At 41.6% G+C, this 19,625-nt stretch overlaps 1 protein-coding gene across 11 annotated transcripts in view; it reads left to right on the top strand.

Moving 5' to 3' along the window:
• kiaa1109 (KIAA1109 ortholog) overlaps positions 1-19,625 on the top strand; it is a 71,625-nt gene that overhangs the window by 35,860 nt on the left and 16,140 nt on the right. For 4 of the 11 annotated variants that reach the window (XM_071471203.1, XM_071471208.1, XM_071471204.1 and 1 more), the window contains exons 48-71: positions 23-617; positions 2,405-2,603; positions 3,524-3,787; positions 4,170-4,263; positions 6,199-6,405; positions 7,006-7,241; positions 7,443-7,687; positions 7,781-7,886; positions 8,491-8,588; positions 8,807-8,995; positions 9,120-9,288; positions 9,795-10,006; positions 11,104-11,187; positions 12,083-12,281; positions 12,597-12,656; positions 12,824-13,050; positions 14,008-14,184; positions 14,767-14,897; positions 15,009-15,132; positions 15,288-15,400; positions 15,833-15,923; positions 16,350-16,409; positions 18,974-19,242; positions 19,396-19,611. In XM_071471203.1, coding sequence (XP_071327304.1) covers positions 23-617; positions 2,405-2,603; positions 3,524-3,787; positions 4,170-4,263; positions 6,199-6,405; positions 7,006-7,241; positions 7,443-7,687; positions 7,781-7,886; positions 8,491-8,588; positions 8,807-8,995; positions 9,120-9,288; positions 9,795-10,006; positions 11,104-11,187; positions 12,083-12,281; positions 12,597-12,656; positions 12,824-13,050; positions 14,008-14,184; positions 14,767-14,897; positions 15,009-15,132; positions 15,288-15,400; positions 15,833-15,923; positions 16,350-16,409; positions 18,974-19,242; positions 19,396-19,611 — 4,365 coding nt within the window. Of the gene's footprint in view, positions 1-22; positions 618-2,404; positions 2,604-3,523; positions 3,788-4,169; positions 4,264-6,198; positions 6,406-7,005; positions 7,242-7,442; positions 7,688-7,780; positions 7,887-8,490; positions 8,589-8,806; positions 8,996-9,119; positions 9,289-9,794; positions 10,007-11,103; positions 11,188-12,082; positions 12,282-12,596; positions 12,661-12,823; positions 13,051-14,007; positions 14,185-14,766; positions 14,898-15,008; positions 15,133-15,287; positions 15,401-15,832; positions 15,924-16,349; positions 16,410-18,973; positions 19,243-19,395; positions 19,612-19,625 lie in introns of all 11 variants that reach the window. The other 7 variants (XM_071471202.1, XM_071471210.1, XM_071471205.1 and 4 more) reach the window with 7 other exon arrangements.

Genomic DNA, 19,625 nt, shown 5'->3' with positions numbered 1-19,625 from the left:
TTGTGCCTCTCTCTGTCCATAGACAAGGCATGGTCAACCTCCCTCCACTGGAGTTCAAGCCAGCGCTGCTGATCGAGACATTCAGCGTGAATGCAGTGGTGATGGAGAAGTCCACCAGTGCTCCACAGGGCCCCACCGCAGCCCCGCTCTCCTTCCACGACCTCAACCGCCGCCACTACAACACATTCCACTGCGACTTCACTACCGCCTGCCAGGCTATCAGCCAGCGCGTCGACATGGCCCTGGTGCGTCTCATCCACCAGTTCAGCACCATGATCGACGACATCAAGGCCACGCAGACCGACATCAAGCTGAGCCGCTACACTGCCGGCTCTGCTTCACCGACGCCCACCTTCAAGGCGCGGCCCTACCGCCACTTCAGGTCGTCAGACTTCAGCCGCAGCTCCCGGGGCAGCCTGAATGGGGCGGGCCGCAGCGGAACCCAAACCCTGAAGAGCAAGAGAGGGGGCGGCGGAGGGGGAGGAGCAAGTGGAGGAGGAGCAGGGGTTACTGGGGCTCTACCAGCGAACGGACCTCCATCAGGCATGGACACACTGGGGAGAAGAGAGCCGCGAGGTCGCAGCTCTCTTGGACGTTCAGAGCGACGCACCTCCAAGGTAACAATAACAGCCACTTTAAATTATGTTGAAATGCACAACACAAGTTCTCTTTGTAGCGACGTCTCATTAGAGATGGGCAGCAGGGTGTATCCCCTACAGACACATTCGAATGAATTGTTCTAAATGTTGTTGTGAGCTGTTGCTGAGGTAGCGCTTCCGAAAACGCTGACACAAAGCTCCAGTTCAGGTTAGAATGTCAAGACTCACACGAAAAAGCACGAGCAATAACACCAAGATAAGAAAGAAGAATCATTAAATGGACAGACACATTAATAGAAGGACATTCAGTTGGTCATTTATTCTGTATGTAGGTAAAAAAAAAAAAATCATTTAAAAGACTATTAAACTCTTGATTGGAGTGAGATTGCTTTGCATCAGCTCATGCTCACACTCTGTTAAATATATAGACCTTTTCTAGCTCAAAACCATAAACTAACTAAATGAGTTGAAGTTTGTCTTACTGACAGATATTGACATTGGCAAACGCTGCAACAGGAAATAAACTTAGAAGCCATTCAGCATGTTTATGTTTTTACATTTGAGAAGGTCTGGAGATTTCTCAGATGTCCAGATGTTGCCTTTAGAACGGCCTGTTTTTTTTCATCTACAACTTGAAACAACTGGAACCCGCCTGAGGACTTCAGTTTACTTCAAGTCAAATCTGTTTATTTATAGAGCAGATTTAAAATCAAATGAAAACACAGGAAGGATCAAATGAAAACACAGACACAGATAAGAGGATGTAAGTAAATTAATAAAAGCACAGACTATCAGGAAAACCCTAAACATAACAGACTTGCAGAGAGAACGAATAAAATACAAACAGAAGTCAGAGTGGTCAGTCATGTCTTCATGAAGACCATTACAAGGCTGAAGAAAAGAGATGGGTCTTTAGATGGGTTTTAAAGATATCAGTGGAGGAGGGAGATCTAATAGTGAGACGCAAACTATTCCACAATTTAGGGCCAACAAAGGAAAAAGCTTGATCACCTTCGGATTTTAATTAGGTGGAATGGAGGAGTAGTGATCGTTGTTGCACAGGAGTCTGCATGACTGAAGATTAGGACCTCAGTTTTCTGCTCCTCCTTTCACATCCTCAGTGCAGACTGTGTGCATCACCAGGAGGTTAGCTACAGCTGGGTGTTGCCTGCAACTTCAGTTTATGATGTAGCTCAAATAATGTTAAAATGTCTCTAATATTCCGTAGAGAAATACTCACCCAGGCCTTTAAATATGGTAGAAATATTAAAATGACAAAAATCCTTCATTTTCTCCATATAAACCCTAGAGGGAGCCAGTAGATCACCAAAGCCTCTCAGAACAGGCACCATTCACTGACACAGTGTCAGCTCAGTCCACAGCTGCCGGAGGTGGTGGGATCTTCTCTGGAAACGTTTCTAGCTGGTTAGTTATTACAAGAAAAGTTACTTTGCCTTGGTGGAGGGAACATCAGCTGTAGACTGTGAGAAGCTAAGGACTTTCTGAAGAAAAGAGGTTTTTATTAAAGTGAGAAATGCATCAGAGGTGCTCGTGACAGACTTAAAGCACCTTTCACAGGTATTATGTAAACCAGGTCTCTTAGGAACCTGTGTGTGCTGACATAGCTGAGTTACATTTCTTCATACTGAAGTTCATTCTTTTGCAACAGTTTATAGCCGCACAACTACACTGTCACAGCAAACAGTGTGGTGGTAAAAAGAAATAAACAAGTCAGACAGGCTTCAGCCCTGTGATGCATTCAGTGACAACTCTGTTAATGTGGGTTATTGTATTACATTCTTCAGGTGTCGAGGAAGGGCTCCCGTGACGTGGCAGACCACATGGCAATCCAGATGGACGACTCAGACTCCATCACGGTGTCAGAGCAGAGCGAGCCATCAGCAGAATGTTGGCAGAACATGTACAAGCTGCTCAACTTCTATTCCCTCATCTCTGATCCCACCGGCATCCTGGAGAAAAGCTCCCCAGAGAACTGCCTTTCAGGTGGGAATCCGCTTCGAGCAGTCACTCACTTCTTTATTTTAGTCCTCTTTTCAAACCTCTTCACTTGCTTCCTGCTTCACTTTCCACTTTTACCTTCCATACGCTTTCTATTTGCTGTGCTTTCTTTTTTCTTCCTGTCTTGACAATTTCCATGTTTTTTCCTTCCTCTGCACAGCCCTTATTTACATCTGCACCCTCTGCTTCTTACAAGCCTTCCTCTTACATCCTGCACTGTTTCTTGACACTTCATCACTTTTTTTTCTTGGCTTTTTTTCCTTCCTATGTTCTTTCCTTCCTGACCTGAAGTACACATCTTTTTGTCTTAAGTGTTTAACTGGTTATAAGGCATACATTGCACATTTTCTCATGTGTGCAACCCCTACAAAAATACTTTTGCACACAGTTAAAATCTGCTATAGTTGATATATTTTATTCATCTTTAATTATGTAATCCTAGTCATTACATCATAATGCTGTACTTTTCTGTTGTGTCATATTCACTACTTCCCAATTTGATGGATTATTTATTTATTTATTTACAGTCAATTTATCCCTATGTTACCTCTTTCTGTTGTTTTTACCCCAAGCTCCCTTGAGGAGGTCATTAAGTATCAGAGAGAAGCTTTTAGTGTTTCAACAGAACACACCTTGTTTCAGTGAAGGAATTGGTTCCTCAGGGACTAAAACTTTGCTTAGTTCATTTTAAATTTGGTGTAGTTGTCCTCACAAGCCAAATTTAGGTCATTCACATATGCCTTTCTTTAAACCTGAAGTTCAACAAAGAAACAGTGCACTGAAATTATACTCCACAAATAATGTCTAGTCTTTATAGAAATCTTTCTAAGAAATAGGTAATGACGTTTTGATTGTGTAATGTGCATCACATGACATCAGCTCTTCTACATTTGTATTCTTTGCAGAGGGTGGGCGTCGGCCCTCGGAGCCCCTCTGCAAAGTGATCTTTGAGAACGAGCAGCAGGACCCCACCACGCCCAACAAGCCCCCGGGTGCAGGCGGGAGGCGCCGTAGCCTGGTGAGCTCCGAGCCCCAGCACGTCACGCTTATAGTGTTTGGCATTGGCATGGTGAACCGGACCCACCTGGAGGCCGACATCGGCGGGCTGACCATGGAGGCTGAGCTCAAGAAGATCCACGGAAGTTTCACTCTGAAGGAGAAGATGAAAGGTGAGGCAGAGATCTGTGTGGGTCAGTGTGTTGCACTCACTTTTTACTTTTCTGTTTACTTTCTCTACTTCATTATGGAAAAAACATTCCCAGAGTTGTAGTCGTACAATGATTCAAGCATTAAAGCCAGTCTGTGGTTGGTAAATATATTTTTAATTATAACTTCTGCAGTCCTGAAATCTCCGCTCTTCTTCTGTTTAAATTTAACGATACAAAATAAAACTCTCGTGTATTGATTTAACGATTGATTCACACACAAAACATAATTGAAAAGAGTTACATTGATACATTTCTGCAACAACTCAGGTAGACGGCAATGCTCGATGGTTAGAAATGAGTTCTGTTTGATCTAATCTTTCTTTCCATGGTCATGTGTCCACAGATATCCTGCACCAGAAAATGACTGAGACGTGTGCGTCGGCTCATATTGGAGGGGTACATATTGTCCTCCTTGAGGGCATAACCCCTGACATCCAGTACGTACACAGTCCTCTTTACTAGAGCCAGTTGACAAAGCAAAGCTAACATTTTCCCTGCATGATGGTTTGTTGACCGAGGTTTTGTTGTGGGCACGCAGTAATGCTCCTCAAATTAGTTTGAAATTTGTAGTGGAGTTTGCTCTTTAATGATAGCTAATTAATCATTTTTGATACTTTCATTTAATTCAGTCTTTTTTTTCTGATCAAAGAGTGTTTGATTGTACTTTCTGAAAGATACTCAGTGAAATCTAAGTAGTGAGTGAAGTCAAGCAAGAACACATGGCTTCAACTTGCAGATGGATGCTTAAATGCTGAGTGTACAAATACCTTTGAAAGTCCCTGAGTTTCAACTAATATTGAGTGCAGTATTTTTAAGCGTGAGTGTTCAGTGACTCCTTTGCAGCCAGGTAATTTTTAACAGTGTTTTTTTTGTTTGTTTTTTACTGAAAGCAATTTCCTCAAAACATAACCACCCTAATCAGGTTACAAGCCTTGTAGTTGTGCATTCAGACAGGCTGATGTATCTCCACGCTGCTTTGATTCAGTTTAGATTGTCCGCTGCCGCCTCAGTTAAGTGTTTTCTCATCTCATTCTATTTAACAGATGCTCCCACAGTGAAAATAAAACTGAAACTTTGTCCTATGTAGTACACTACGCGCCAAACCGTGCCCATGTGTTTAAATTTGTGTGTGCCTGACATCTTGGCACTTTGTGTTCGTTGCTGATGCGTAGAATTGCCCAACATTTAGATGTAAGTAGGAATGATTGCAGTGCCGCTCACATATTTCCCTCCTTGTCTCTTTGATTCAAATGAATCCAGTGTGCAGTGGGCCATTATTTGAGCCATAATGTATTACAGACCCTAGTGCAGGGTTGGTGGGTCAAAACTAAAGTGTGGTGCTTACCATATTAGCAGATTGTCAGCAGTTGTTTTGAGATATTGTCTTCCATTAATTATAGCATTAATATAACTCTGGTCCTGTGTGATGGCTAAGCTTACCCTAGCATTTTAAATACCTGATAAATCCAGAGCCTTGTTATTGTAAATGGAGCTTGAGCATCTAAAACAAAAACAGCACTAGCCTCGGAGCTGACCACATTTTCACTAAGTACCTCCTCCTGTTATTGCTTGTAGAAAACTGTTTCACACTTTTTTCTGCTCTCTAACTTTTCCTTGGCTTTCTCTTTCAACTACTTGCATAGACTGGAGGATTTCCCAACATCTCCCACCAGCACAGCTAAACAAGAGTTTCTGTATGTTATTACTACCATTTAGAGCCCACATGCATCAGTACATCAAAAACACAACTGCCCTAACTGTACATCCTCCATCTGTCTGAGTCGCCTGTCTACCACATGTACTTTCAGTGAAGACGTTCCTTGTTGAGAGTGTGTGAATGAAGCCACTTTCACTGGTTGCATAGACCTAACAGAATCCATTCCCAGTGATTTTTATGGAAGCAGAAAGTTGGCCATGTTTCTGTTTTTTGATGTCGGTTGTGAATTTCATGTCAATTCATTCATGTAGTGCTCCTTCCCTGATGTTCTTCAGTTTAAAAAGATACTGAAATATCTCACAGTCTGTCTGATATTTCAGCTCTCTATTTCAGTTTCAGTTGATTAACACATTCATAAGCCATCAGTGGTTGAACTGTTGTATTAGCTACAAAAGCCAGGATAAGAATTTGGCATAGGAGACCAGACATTTTCATAGTGGACAATTCATTCCCTTATTCATTCAGAGTGCAACATGCGTCAGTGTCGTGATTTCTCATTCTACTTATGCCCAGAAAACTGAATGCTCTCCTGAATCTGCATGATGGTGTTTCACTGTCTCAGTATTCCCACCTCTGTTGCACGTTCATTCATCCGTCCACATCAACGACATTTCTTATTTAGTGCTACAGCTCATCCCAGTTCACTCTGTTTCAGAACCGTGGTCAAATGCAACATCGCCAAGTCCCAGGCCTTGTACAGCGCCCAGCGAGGATTGAAGACCAACAATGCAGCTGTCTTCAAAGTGGGTGCCATCATGATCAACATCCCCCAGCACCCGGCTACTCTGCACAGCATGATGGTCCGCAGCTCCCATCAGCTCTCCAAGCAGATCTCTGACCTCATTCGCCAACCGTCCAACGTGTATGTTTGCCTACTTTATGTCTGTTTTTTAACAAAGACTCATTTGTGGCTTTGAAAATAAATAAAACGTTATCCACTTGTATACTTAAAATCATAAATTTGAAATATAGCAGCTAATTCATATCTGTCATTCAGCACCTAATGCCAGTAGACTGGAATCTATACTTAATAAAATCCTCAGAAGAAGGCTTTCATCTACATAAGTGACAGGTTACTACAGCGTATCCACACTGTTGCCTGCTTTGAAAGCCTGCCTGTGGTCTGTTTCCATGGTAATTCTGAATTATGTTAATATATTTATAGAGTTGTAGGTGTGCTTAGGATATTAAACAACTTTGGATAATTTGATATTCACTGTAATAGAAACCAGTATCTGCGAAGCGCTGCATAATAACACACTCTTACCTAAATCAAAGGAGTAGGATACAGTTTTTATAGTTTGACAACAGTTTGCCCCACAAGTCTGGGATTGATATGATGGAAAATTTCAGATATTAAAATGTTTTGATAGTGCAGTTGCTTCACATATTCCGAATCAATGCTTAAGTACTTAATGAGGTGATCCTGACTGAGTGAATTTTTCTTTTCCTCTCCTCACAGTCAGCCTCCGAACAGGGAGGACACCCCCACCCCACAACTCTCCGACAAAGCATCCAGCATCAATCAGACGCCCGTAGAGGCCAACGAATTCCCCCAGCTCCCCGAAGGCCTGGAGAAGAAGCCCATAGTGCTGAAGTTCAGCGCCATGATGGATGGCATCACCATCGGGGCTGCCCTTCTGCCCTCACTTAAAGCAGAGTACAAAATGGGTTGCATGAAGAGCCATGGCATGACAGGTGTGTGCGAGGAAACTCCTGGTATTGATTTCCATTTTTAAAAAAATCACAAGGGAGTTTGTTTTCCCCTCTTATTTGTTCTTTCTTATTCATAAAATGTTTTATTGGAAAAACTAAATGTAATATCACTGTTGAGACATACTGTGTCCCTGCAAAAGAACAAGTTATAACTTTCTCTTCCCGTACTTCTCTTCCATTTAGGGGCACAGACCAGTTTCACTTTTGAGTTGCCAAACCACAAGCTGTGTTTTCAGTCAAAAGTTTCCCCAGTGGACATGTCCACCATGCCGCCATCAGCCAGCCTCACGCTGCCTCCAGTCACCATGTCAGGAGAGTACATCATGGAGGACCACGAGAGCCACTCAGACCAGGGCTGGGCACCGGACGACTTCCCGGCAAAACAAGGAAACTACCTGCAAGGCAACTACCTGCGCTGTGTGGCTGAGGTAAGATTGCCCTGCTGGGATATTTCACGTTTGTTCCAGGACAGTAAGTGAAAGCTGAGAAGGATCATTATACTCGTCTTCTGTCGTGCACAGATTGGTTCATTTGAGCACAACCTGACCACAGACCTGCTCAACCACCTGGTCTTCCTGCAGAAGGTTTTCATGAAGGAGGTCAACGAGGTCATTCAGAAGGTGTCAGGTACTGCAGCTTCGACCAACACAGCTTTTACAGGGATTCGTTACACTTCCTGCAAACTTACGTCATTTACAAAGTCTAAGACAAAACCTGCACATATCTGCTGAACCTGTACAGAACCATATACTTTTCTTTCCTGTTGTAATGGCCCTGTTTTCCTCTCGGATCAATAAAGTTAATCTGATCTTAAACATCTGACTGTTCCCCACAGTATTGTGTAGCCAACAGCTGCTGCTTAAGTCACTGAAAAAAATCGTTTTCCCACTCAGAACAATGCCCAAGGTGCTGGCACAAATCCAGCCATGTTCATTTCCACAACCGTATTGATAGTAATTAGTTTAACTCACTAAGCTTGATCGATGTAATTGCTCAACAGAGAGAGAACTGTGAGTTTTATGGCATTTTAGGGTAAAGAATAATGGTGTAGCCTTCAGCTGAGCATGTGGCAAATGTAGTTGCAGTGGGACACTTCAGCAAGATATTAGACCTCTCACATATTCAGACCACAGACTCAGACAGTGTAATCCCACCGTATCACATTATCTAGCATTTCAGAACTGTCTATGAGAGCTTGTGAGTTTGACTTATATACTTTCTATGCATGCAGGAGGAGAACAACCCATCCCGTTGTGGAACGAGCATGACACCTCGACTGACGCAGACAAGCCGAAAATCCTGCTTTATTCACTCAGCCTCATGTTCAAGGTATTTCATGTTCTTCCTTTCAGTGTGAAACTGCAAAATAGCCCATCAGTCACAGTGGGAGAGGCAACCAGGTGAAGATTTTGGTCCAGCCCTTATGTTACTTTAAGTAATAAAACCAGTAACGTTTTTTATTTTTTCTCTCTCCAGAGATTTTTGTTGTATTTTGAGTGTCAGTTCCGCTTTGAGGATTTTCCTGAGAGCCGTTTTCTTGTTCACAGGGAATCCAGATGACAGCGACCACTCCTTCCATGCGAGCTGTGCGCTTTGAGACAGGCCTGATCGAGCTGGAGCTATCCAACAGGATCCAGTGCAAGGCTCAGCCCGGCGGCAGCAGCAGCTACCTCAAACTGTTTGGCAAATGTCAAGTCGATCTCAACCTGGCCCTCGGACAGATAGTCAAGCACCAGGTAGAAATCAGCTGTCTTACACTGGTCAAATAAGTGTTTTCAGGCAGGATGCTGCCATCCTTCATGCCTGAAGGTTTTCTGATTCTGACTCTGATTCTGATTCTGATTCTGATTCTCTTCACAGGTGTATGAGGAAGCTGGCTCAGACTTCCACCAGGTGGCATACTTCCGAACTCGGATCGGTCTCAGGAACGCTCTGCAGGAGGAGATCAGTGGATCCTCCGACAAGGAGGCCGTCCTCATCACGCTCAACAGGCCAATTGTTTTTGCCCAGCCAGTGGCATTTGACAGAGGTTCAGTTAACTTTTTGTCTACATCACACCTAATATCAAACGTTAAAACCGGTCCTTAAAAATACTGTATTAAACAATCAGTAACAGTGGTATATAACTATATTGAAGTAAATTTTCCAATTGATGCTACTTTTATGTTCTTGAAAAATGATTTATTCCCAAATTAAAAAAGAAAAATCTACTCAGATGTGACATAAAACTTTAAAACAGTTTTTGTTGTGTGGGAAAAAAGTTGTGACTATTCTCCACTAAACTTGTTTCTTGACACTGAAGACATCAGCAACACAGCAGGAATGTGGAAGTTTTGTATTTTGACACTGAATATAGTTCCTATCAGGTATTCTACCAATTCAACGCTGTTTGTGGGGGAAAAAAAAAACCACAAAAAAAGGATGGCATGTTGATAGAATTGCATCTGATTTTCACACACAACAAAAATCAGCCGCTGCCAAATCTGAACCTGATGTCTACGTTCTTTCTTTCCCCTCCTGTGCGCCCTCCTGCAGCTGTGCTCTTCTGGCTGAATTACAAGGCAGCGTATGACAACTGGAACGAGCAACGCATGGCTCTCAACAAGGACATCCACATGGCCACAAAAGAGGTGGTGGACAAGCTGCCAGGCATCCAGCAGACCTCAGCTCAGGCCTTCAGCACTCTCTTCCTGCAGCTGACTGTGAACGACCTGGGCATCTGCCTGCCCATCACCAACACATCCCAGGTACACGTCTATGCCAGTTTTGATCTTTCTGGGTCAATACTGTTGAAATATAGCATGTTTCAATTTTAACTGCTGGGTGTAGATCTGCAAATTCATATGTTGTTTTGTTGTTGTTTTGCTCAATATGTAAACATCAATATGTTTACAGTCAGTTAAAATACAATTAAATTGTATTTGTATAGAGCCAAATAATAATATACATTATGTCAAGGCACTTCACGGGGTAAAGTCAAGAGCTTAAATTACATAATCAGTTTGCTTCAAATTCATTTAGCAAAAATTTTAATATTTAATATGCAATATTTTGATGTTGAATGCAAATAATGTGAAATCATATTTGATCAGCATTTTAACCTCATTGAATTCTTAGCAGTGTTTTCACTATTTCCAAATAAGAAGCCATGGTTTGCTTTGCAGGTTGTATTCAAGTGTTTTAAATAGTTTCTTTTTCACTCTTTGTGTACTCACAATCTCATTCTAGCTAAAAGTCAAAAGTCAAAGTATGAATTGATGTTCTTTTCATCTCCACTGGCACTTGGTAGCATTTGCTCTTACAAGTGTTAAAGATGTTCATTTTGTCTTTTCTCAGTAGCCTTGAGAAGCACAGTTTCCAGCTAGTTCTTCCTTTCCCTAAAACGAGCAAATTCTTCTGTTATCAGCTTTGATATCAGTGTTTCCCCTGCCGCAGCTGTTGGTCGGCAGGACGACCACTAAACATGAGAACCTTCCCTCTAATCTGCTCCACTGCACAGTGTTGCTCTCATTGACCTCAACAATGAAATATTTTGATGCCAAGCAAACCATAGATATGTCCAACATTAGATTAGACGTTAGATTTACTGTAGCTTAGATAATGTGTCTGTGATTCATGTTAAATTCATGCATGTACTGTCTGCCGCTTTAGTATCTGCCAGACTTTCAGTGTAGAAGGTGCTGTCACTTGTTTATTAATAAATCTTAATCCCGCACACTTGGAGAACATTTTTAGGGGAAACACTGGATATTAATGAGAAGTCCTTATCAGTTGTCTTGTTATACTATCAGTATGTCCATAGAGACGAGCAATACCAGCTGTTATGTCACACTTATTTCCATAGAGAGGACAAGTACCAGTTACGGAGGGCATCAACTCTGAAGCTGGGGCCAGCACATCAGTTGGTCGCCATAAAAGTGCACGAAAAGTAACCTACAATTTCTTACATCTCTTGTGATGGCTTGTTGTGGGACAATGACTTACTGTGATCAATACTCTTCCATGCCACAGACACACTGCATCACAAGTGCTCTTCTGTTTAAAAATGGGTCACACAACTTTGTAAAAATCAGATTTCCTTCACAAAGCTGGCATAACAACTAATGAAGCTTGAGCTGGTGTCTGAGGTGTTTTGGGGTGTGTTAAATACTAAAGAGGTTATGCCAGTTGGTGTCCGGAGTGATGCTTATCTGTTATTAAAACGTAACACCGGTTGGAGAATAACAGTGCAGTGGCAGCCTCTGTAGTTTCTACTCCTGGACATTTGAAAATTACCTGGATTCCTGCAGTAACTGATCCAAAACTGTGGTCTGATTTTGAACCAAGTCATCATAATAAATAATTAGAGAGTCAGGAGGCAGGCATGCAATTACCTGCCTCCAGTTATGACTGAGATCATGATCAGGCTGCTATTTTAGGACCCATGCAGAGTTAATCTGGAAATTCAGGTAATATGGACAAATCATTTTGAATCCTGCAATTAAACACAGTCTAACAAAATGGAAAACTTGGTAACATTTCACTTGTAGCTATATTTCAAGGGCTATGCCTTATTTTGTAGAGAGCATGATTATTTTTAGCAAATTAAATATGTATTTTGATTAGAAATAAGCTACCAAAGTATTATTTCTTCAAATGCACATGAAAATGATTACATTTTTTTCATAGTTTTATTAAACTGATAAAGTTGTTTTACAGATCAGCAGAATGAAATGTTACCAACTAAAACTGCCTTTTCTAAACACATGGAAGTGGGTTCTTTTTCCATGTACTTCACCCTCATTTGAGGCCCATGTAATCCCTCTCTCTGGCCCCTCCACCAGGCAAACCATAGCATAGATTTTGACGCCGGCTCAGCTCTGGTCCTGACCATCGAGAGCACGCTGATCACCGCCTGCTCCTCCGAGTCCCTGGTGAGCAAAGGCCACTTCAAGAATTTCTGCATCCGCTTCGCTGAGGGCTTTGAGACTTCCTGGGATGACTGGAAGCCTGAAGCCCGAGGAGATCTGGTCATGAATGCTTGTGAGTGACGTATTGTTTTTATTTTTAATCTTGAAACTTGTCACATAGATGATTAATTTAGTTTCTGTTTTATGTAACTGCTGCAGGTAGCATTTTGAAACGCCCATGCTTAATAAAAGATGAGCTGAGTCTTTTTTCAGAGTTAACAGTGTGTTAAATGAGTGTATACAGAGAAAGAGATTTTGACTGTGTTCTGTATGGGTTTGTTATCATGTGACTGATAACCTGGCTTCAGTAGGTAGAAACACTAGTCTTTACATTCATGCAGCAACTGAAATATTGACTGGTTGGGTTCTGTATGTTTTCTCAATACAGGTGTAGTCCCTGATGGTACATATGAAGTGTGCTCCAGGACCACAGGGCAGCCTTCTGCAGGCAAGTTCTTTTAACTAAGCTGCAGTCCATAAAATATAGATCACACCCTAGAGCTGCACAATAATCATAAACCGACTGTCTGAAAATTTTATTTTGCATTAATTTCATCCGCATCCACTGCTGTTCTTACTTTCCGCTCCCTCCTGGCTTCTTCCTCCACAAAACAGAGAGCAGCAGTGCTGGTGCATGGACTCTCAATGTGCTTTGGAAAATGTGCGGTATTGACGTTCACATGGATCCCAACATCGGCAAGCGCCTCAATGCTCTAGGCAACACATTGACTTCACTGACAGGGGAGGAGGATGTCGACGACATCGCCGACCTGAACTCTGTCAACATGGCGGACCTTTCAGATGAGGACGAGGCTGACACCATGTCACCCACCATCCACATGGTCAGTTAATAAAGGGTGCACATACATCCTTGCATTTATTTTGTGGTAGGAAGAGTGCTCAAGTATTATTGATATGCTGTTTCCACCACAGGGAAATGTAGCTAGTCCTGTTGTTATATATCAGTTTTAATGTAATGTTATGCAAGAGAAATGGTGCCAGTGTCAGCAGTTAGATCAGCGTGTCTGTTTTGTGATTATAATTAGGAATTTCTCAAAAGAGAAGATTTAGACCTCCAAGTATAAAAGAAAAACAATTGACATAAGTGAACTTTAGCAGTTGAGCTTACTACTGAGTTCCAGTGATAGTCTGACATTCAGGGAAATACGTCTGTTTGCTTTCTTGCCAAAGATTTGATGGGATTATTGATACCACTGTTGAATATATCTGTTAAATCCAGCCAGAAACCAGTTATCTTAGATCTGAATGTAACAAAATCCACCTACTAGCACCTCTCAAGTGACAGGTTGTGGTTCTAGGTTATGTGCTGGACTGCCATGCACAGCTGGTTGCTTGGCAACCTCACAGTGAAAACAAGACTCTAGAAAGTCACTGCCCACCTGAGAAATATTCCCACACATAACCCTCCTTGTGGTCTCTTCGGTGTTTGCATGGATAAAACAAACAAGACACTTTAGAGGTGCTGGTAGGCAGCTTTTGTATCCTTTGGTCAGAGCCAGGCTAGGAGTTTCCCACTGTTTTTAGTCTTTGTGCTAAGCTAACCAACCGCTCATGGTAGCTTAATATTGATTGTATACACATGAAAATTATATTGATCTTCTCATCAAAATCTCAGCAAGAAAGCAAGTAAACGTATATCCTGAAATTTTGAACGATACCTTTTTAATATTTCATCAGTACATTTGAAGAAATCCTATCAGGCTTACCTCAAACCTGCACAGGGTAAAGTCATCCACTCTTCCACCTGTCCATCCATCTGTCCCTGCCGTTGTTTACAGAGTCCAGAGACCCGGTTCAGCCCTCGGCTGACCTTAAGGAAGCGTCTGGTAAACCACATCCTGGGCCTCAGCCCCAGGCCTCAGAGTGCGTCTGTCCCAGCCGACTACTTAAACTGTGCATCGCCTCGCCTCCAAGCAGGCAGTGCCAGGGCCCAAAGACCTTTCTCCTGGGCCTGTGTATGTAGCAACACGTAGTGTTAAACTCTTCTCTGGGCTGGCAAAATCACTCGCAAGGTGGCGTTAAATCTGTCACCTGCCGTTAACAGATGAAGGTTGTGGATTCCAAAATGCTGAGCAATGCTGTTTTAAGCTTTAGCTAAAAAGCATGTTAATAGAGAATAGTGTTGCTTAGCATTTGCTCTCACTGGCGTCCTCATTAAGCTTCAATGACGGGTGAAAAGAAATAAATTTGTGTTACACAATTCTTGTGGCAATAGAGCTGAATTTTTTTCCTCTTTCTCTGAATGGAGTGGTGATGGCCGTGGTGGTGGTGTCTGCTATTTTGTGACGTTTTGTGTTTTGTGTGTGTGTGTGTGGTGTTTGGACTGAACTACATATAACCTATTTCTGATTGAATGATAACAATAAAAACAACTCACCTTGAATCACAGATTTGGGAAGGTTACATTCTCATTTACAGCAGCTGCCTGTCTTTCAGACAAAATGGTTTTGGGGTTCAATCAGCAGGTTTGTTGTTTGTTGTCATCAGTTTTATCAGATAAATGTGTTTGGGTGTGTATTGTTGCTCTGACCCAACAGGAGACCATTGACCCCAGAAGGCAGATGGTGCTGGGGAACCAGGTGATTGATGCCAGAGGGAGGAAGTTCACCAAGAGGGTGGTGGACATCAGAGAGCTGAACGAACAGGCCAAGGTCATCGACGACCTCAAGTAAGATTTGTTTTTACTCACTTGTTCATCTGATGTTATTGATTCTAAAAAGCTTCCTCTGTAGAGAAAAATCATGTTAAAACTATCTATTTCCTCTCTTCATAACTACAGGAAGCTGGGAGCGAGTGAAGGCACCATCAACCAGGAGATCCAGCGCTATCAACAGCTGGAGTCTGTGGCCGTCAACGACATCAGGAGAGACGTCAGAAAGAAACTGCGTCGCTCCAGCATGAGGGTAAATGCTCAACTATTTCCCATCCCCAATTAGCAATGGATGTGCCTCAGCAGTTTGAGCACAGTCAGCTTAAAATAATACAAAACACTGACAGAATGTGGGTCTCGTATATTTTTATGGGACCTGTATTTGACTTTGTGTTTGTTCCTCTCCAGGCGGCCTCTCTAAAGGATAAGTGGGGTCTTGGCTACAAACCAAGCTACAACCGCTCCAAAAGCATCTCAGCAGCAGCAGGCAGACCACCTCTGAAAAGGATGGACAGACAAAGGTAACAGATGATGGCAGGAGAGGCCACTTTGCCTGGTACCATATTATCGTAGAAACCATTAAGGATGATTCATGTAGTATTTACTGTAAACAAACAAGACCAAATAACCTCTGTCTCAGACCACTTCTGTCAGCGTTGTGTTTTTTAAAACACATTTACCATTAACCTAATCACAAAAAGGATGTGGTGACTCACAGATTAGAATGAGAGGAGAGGAAGTGTTAATGTTGTTTGTTTATAGTAATTATGCAGATATCACAAAATGAATGTAGTAATGATATTATAACACTTCACACACTGCGAGACCTTTAGCAATGGAAACCTATTAACTCTGGCGTAAAATGAATAAGTAAAAACAACTGGAAATAAATCTGGTGAATAACACAGAAGACGTATATCATCAAACTAACTATGTGCATCTGGTGTCCGTAGTTCCAGAATAGGGGATGTGGATGATTTACCAGATATCCGTGTGGATGCCTCGTCCCCTGGACCCCGGGTCACCTTCAACATCCAGGACACGGTAAAATTATTTTTACAGACATCTTCCCTATCTCACATGCTCCCAGAACAGAGAAATCTGTAACACGTAATCATTATTTTAAAGATGTAACTGCACTCCAGATTGTGCTGCCAACACATTTGTTCTAACCAAATCAATATTTAAGACGAAGATAATATATACATGCAATTTTTTTAGTTTTGTGCCATTTTATGTCAACAGTTTGAATATCATCATTTCATCCTCCATTTCTACATGTGTTTGTCACTGTACTAGATCTCCATACTACATGAGATTTAATTGTCACTGTAACATATATGATGTGATATGATCACAGGTTTCACAATTTAACTGCAGCTCAAAGGGAGGGAATGTTGTGCTCTGAGGATTTTTGTTTTCCATTTTGGCTGAGCTCCTTTTTTTAATGACTCTTTTGTTCAATTGAAGATTAATAATCAGGCCTTGGACTCTGCATATTCACCAGTCAGTCCAGGAGAGGTATTCAAGGTATATGGCTCAAAAAATTCAATTTAACAAATTAAAATACTTAACCAACACCAAAAAATACTATTTCTGTTTCCTCTTCTCCTCTGTGATTACCTTGACGGTGCTGATAGGATTTTGAATATGCAAATTCAAAACAGGATGATGAAATACTAGCTTCTGCTTTGTAGATATACAACACTGTTATATTGAATAGCATTGTGCTAATTTGCATAATCACTTACTGTTATCCCACACTTTGTGTCACCAGTTGCATTATGATTTATTCCTGGTGCACATAGATCATCTGGATTTGTATCTAAGTGTGGCACCAAATTAAATTAAAGTTCTACAGTCTTTATTTTTTCTCTGTCGATAAAATGCCAGTGATCTGCCACAGAAGCACGTGACATAGCAGTTGGTCCGTGATTTTAAGTGGGGAAGCTCAACACCAGCATGTTTTCAGAAATCACTTTGCTCTTATAACCAAAGGACTCTTCTGTGGTTGGATAGCTGTGTAATGAATTATGCAAACTGTGGCAAATTCTCATCCTGTCTTGAAACTGCATAAAAATCCCAATCAACTTTTCTTCAACCTTAATAAATGGACTGATTTCTAACAACTATGCATGGGTAACCTCTGAACCACAGTCTGTCAGCTGTTGTTTGTCACATCTATAGGTCCTCTCTTATACCTGACAACACCAAAAACTTTATGCTGATACAATGACTATTACTGGTGGCATAATTTTGCTTTAAAGGGGCCATGTGTAATATCAGTAATATCACCATAATATCATCATTAGGAATATTTCATATAATTAAAATAAGCAGAATTGGAAGTCTTTTCATCCCTAAAAGTCTGAAGACTTAATCAGTATCACCTTTACTTTTTTGTGTTGTTAAGCAACTCATTTATTCCACCTGATATCCCACCTGTACCAGGCTATTCTTCTGAGACTGATAATAATGCATATCTGACACTGTCCGCAAAAACATAAGACATATTGTTTTATCAAAGACTTTGAGAAATAGGTTTGATATTTGTTTTAAGTTTGATCAGACAATAACCATGTTGTTATTAACAATAACAGCAGCAATTAGAGGACACAAAGTTAATGACAAGCAGTAGTGTGATATAAATACACATGGTGAGAGAAGAAGAAGAGAGTGATGGGATTTCCTTATTAATCAAGTATGTCCCAGTGTGTTCTGATAAACCTCCATACACTTACAGTCTTAACAGACACTTAGGCTCTATACCAATTACTGGAAATACATCACACAAGTCACTGCACTACTCACTAACACTGCAAGTGTGGGAACTGGGACAGACCCAGAATCAAAGCAGAGGCTCCAGGAGACTCAAACTGTTTGTTTAAAATATTGCAAACTTATATGTGACTGCACTTCAGACCTTTGGACCGACTCGACACAAAACATATTTTAAATTTAAGTTTTAGTGAAAATCCACCTTTTTATTAAGTAATTCAAAATTTATAGTTTTTCGTGATTAACTATTTATTGTATAAATAAGGAAGTAGAAATGAGAAAAATTTACAAAACAAAGTTACTAAATAATGATAATAATAATGATTATAATGAGAGGATCAAGAAAAAATAATAAAAAAAAACATAAACCAAAAAAAACAAAACAGCAAGACCAAGAAAATCCCCATTCCACTCCCCTCATCAAGTCAATTTAAGTTGTTCATTAGAATTGAACAATATCACAAATGTATACATAGTAAACATAGTATGTAATTGCTAGTGGTTTTATTTGCCCTGTGCCCAGACTGAATAATGATTCTCTGTGCAGTAATATTTTCCTGCTGAGTTTGCTTCACTGGTCAATCCCTCTGTGGTCATTTGGCCTTAACCACCCACTTACCTCCTTTGGCCACTGGCTTATTAACAAACTTGTGATTAGATTGATGAAGTGCCAGTGGTTTTCAACACTAAAAAGCACAGAAATAACCCAACAAATCAAGACACATAATGTTGCTGAGCTGTTTGCTTTTTACAAACATTTTCAACCGTTCACTTTTATCAATGTTAAGCAGCTTTCAGCTCCTGTCAATACCTGTCTCTGGGATCTGTTGGTACTATTGATGGCTGGGCTTTGAAGACAGTGGACTTGTCTGCTAGTGGATTCTCTTTGGCTGTTCTTCATGGTCACCCACTTGGAAGTGTGTTTCACCTTTTTTCCTGTCGGGATGTCATGTCTTCCTCGTCTTCCTCGTCTTCCTCTTTGTCACACACTGTCTCTCTGTCATTCCTTTTCACAGAAAGTGCATGACCTCTCAGCTCCTCTGAGAACAGTTGCAGGCTGGTAGGGTTCTGCCCCTGGACCTGTGCTCATAAAACTGAAGTAAATACTAAATGGCAATAAATAAAGAAAAGAAAAAGATGGTCCAGTCGACAGAACACTATCTCCTTCAGAGTTATGATTCCTTGGCTCCCTTCCTACTTAAGACATCAGCTACATTAGCAATATTGTTGGATTGATGTCTCTAAGCAGGAAGAGCTTTATGTAGACATAAAAGCTGTCCCCCTGTGTGAGTTTGACTTTCTGCCCTTCTCTGAAGTTTCCTGAGGAGACAGAGGTGGACCTGTTGTCTGTCACCATTGACGAGCCATCCCATCCTCATCATCACCTTCATCTTCATTCTCCATCTGTCGCTGAGGGCCAGCACTCAGCTTTCAGTGCCCCCGGCACCCCTGCTGTCTTCTCACCCACAATTCCCTTCCAGCATGACGACATGAGGCGCGACGACCTGTCCTCTTCCTCCTCCGAAGACTCCGAAAAGGAGGACGAGTTCGAACGTGAGAGACCGCAGAGCTATCGACGGCCATTGTGAGTTGTTTTTATCCACTCAGGAATGATTGTGATTATGTTAGATGAAAGGAAGCAATATTAATCTCACATAACAACTACTTGAAAGCTTTTTGTTTATGATTTATGTCTTCAGAAATCAATAAACAATCCTGTTAACTGTTTTTTCCTCAGCCAAGCATCTCACAGGAAGTCCTCGGGCTTTTCTGCTGTGAGTCAGCTGTTCAGCGAGCGCTGGCCGAGCACGCCAGCCAACCGCAGCTTCAGCGGCCCAGCGACTGAAAGAAACATTGACTTTGAGCTGGACATCCGTGTGGAGATCGACAGTGGGAAATGTGTCCTTCACCCCACCACTCCACAACCTGAGCACGAGGAAATCTCCTTGAGGAGGTACGAATGCAAAT

This window comes from Trachinotus anak, unplaced genomic scaffold (genome assembly GCF_046630095.1).
Source record: "Trachinotus anak isolate AG129_WGS33_773 ecotype Australia unplaced genomic scaffold, CSIRO_AGI_Tana_v1 ptg000033l, whole genome shotgun sequence".
NCBI lineage: Eukaryota > Metazoa > Chordata > Actinopteri > Carangiformes > Carangidae > Trachinotus > Trachinotus anak.
The sequence above is the reverse complement of the archived record's forward strand: the minus strand, read 5'-3'. Positions and strand labels throughout refer to the sequence as shown.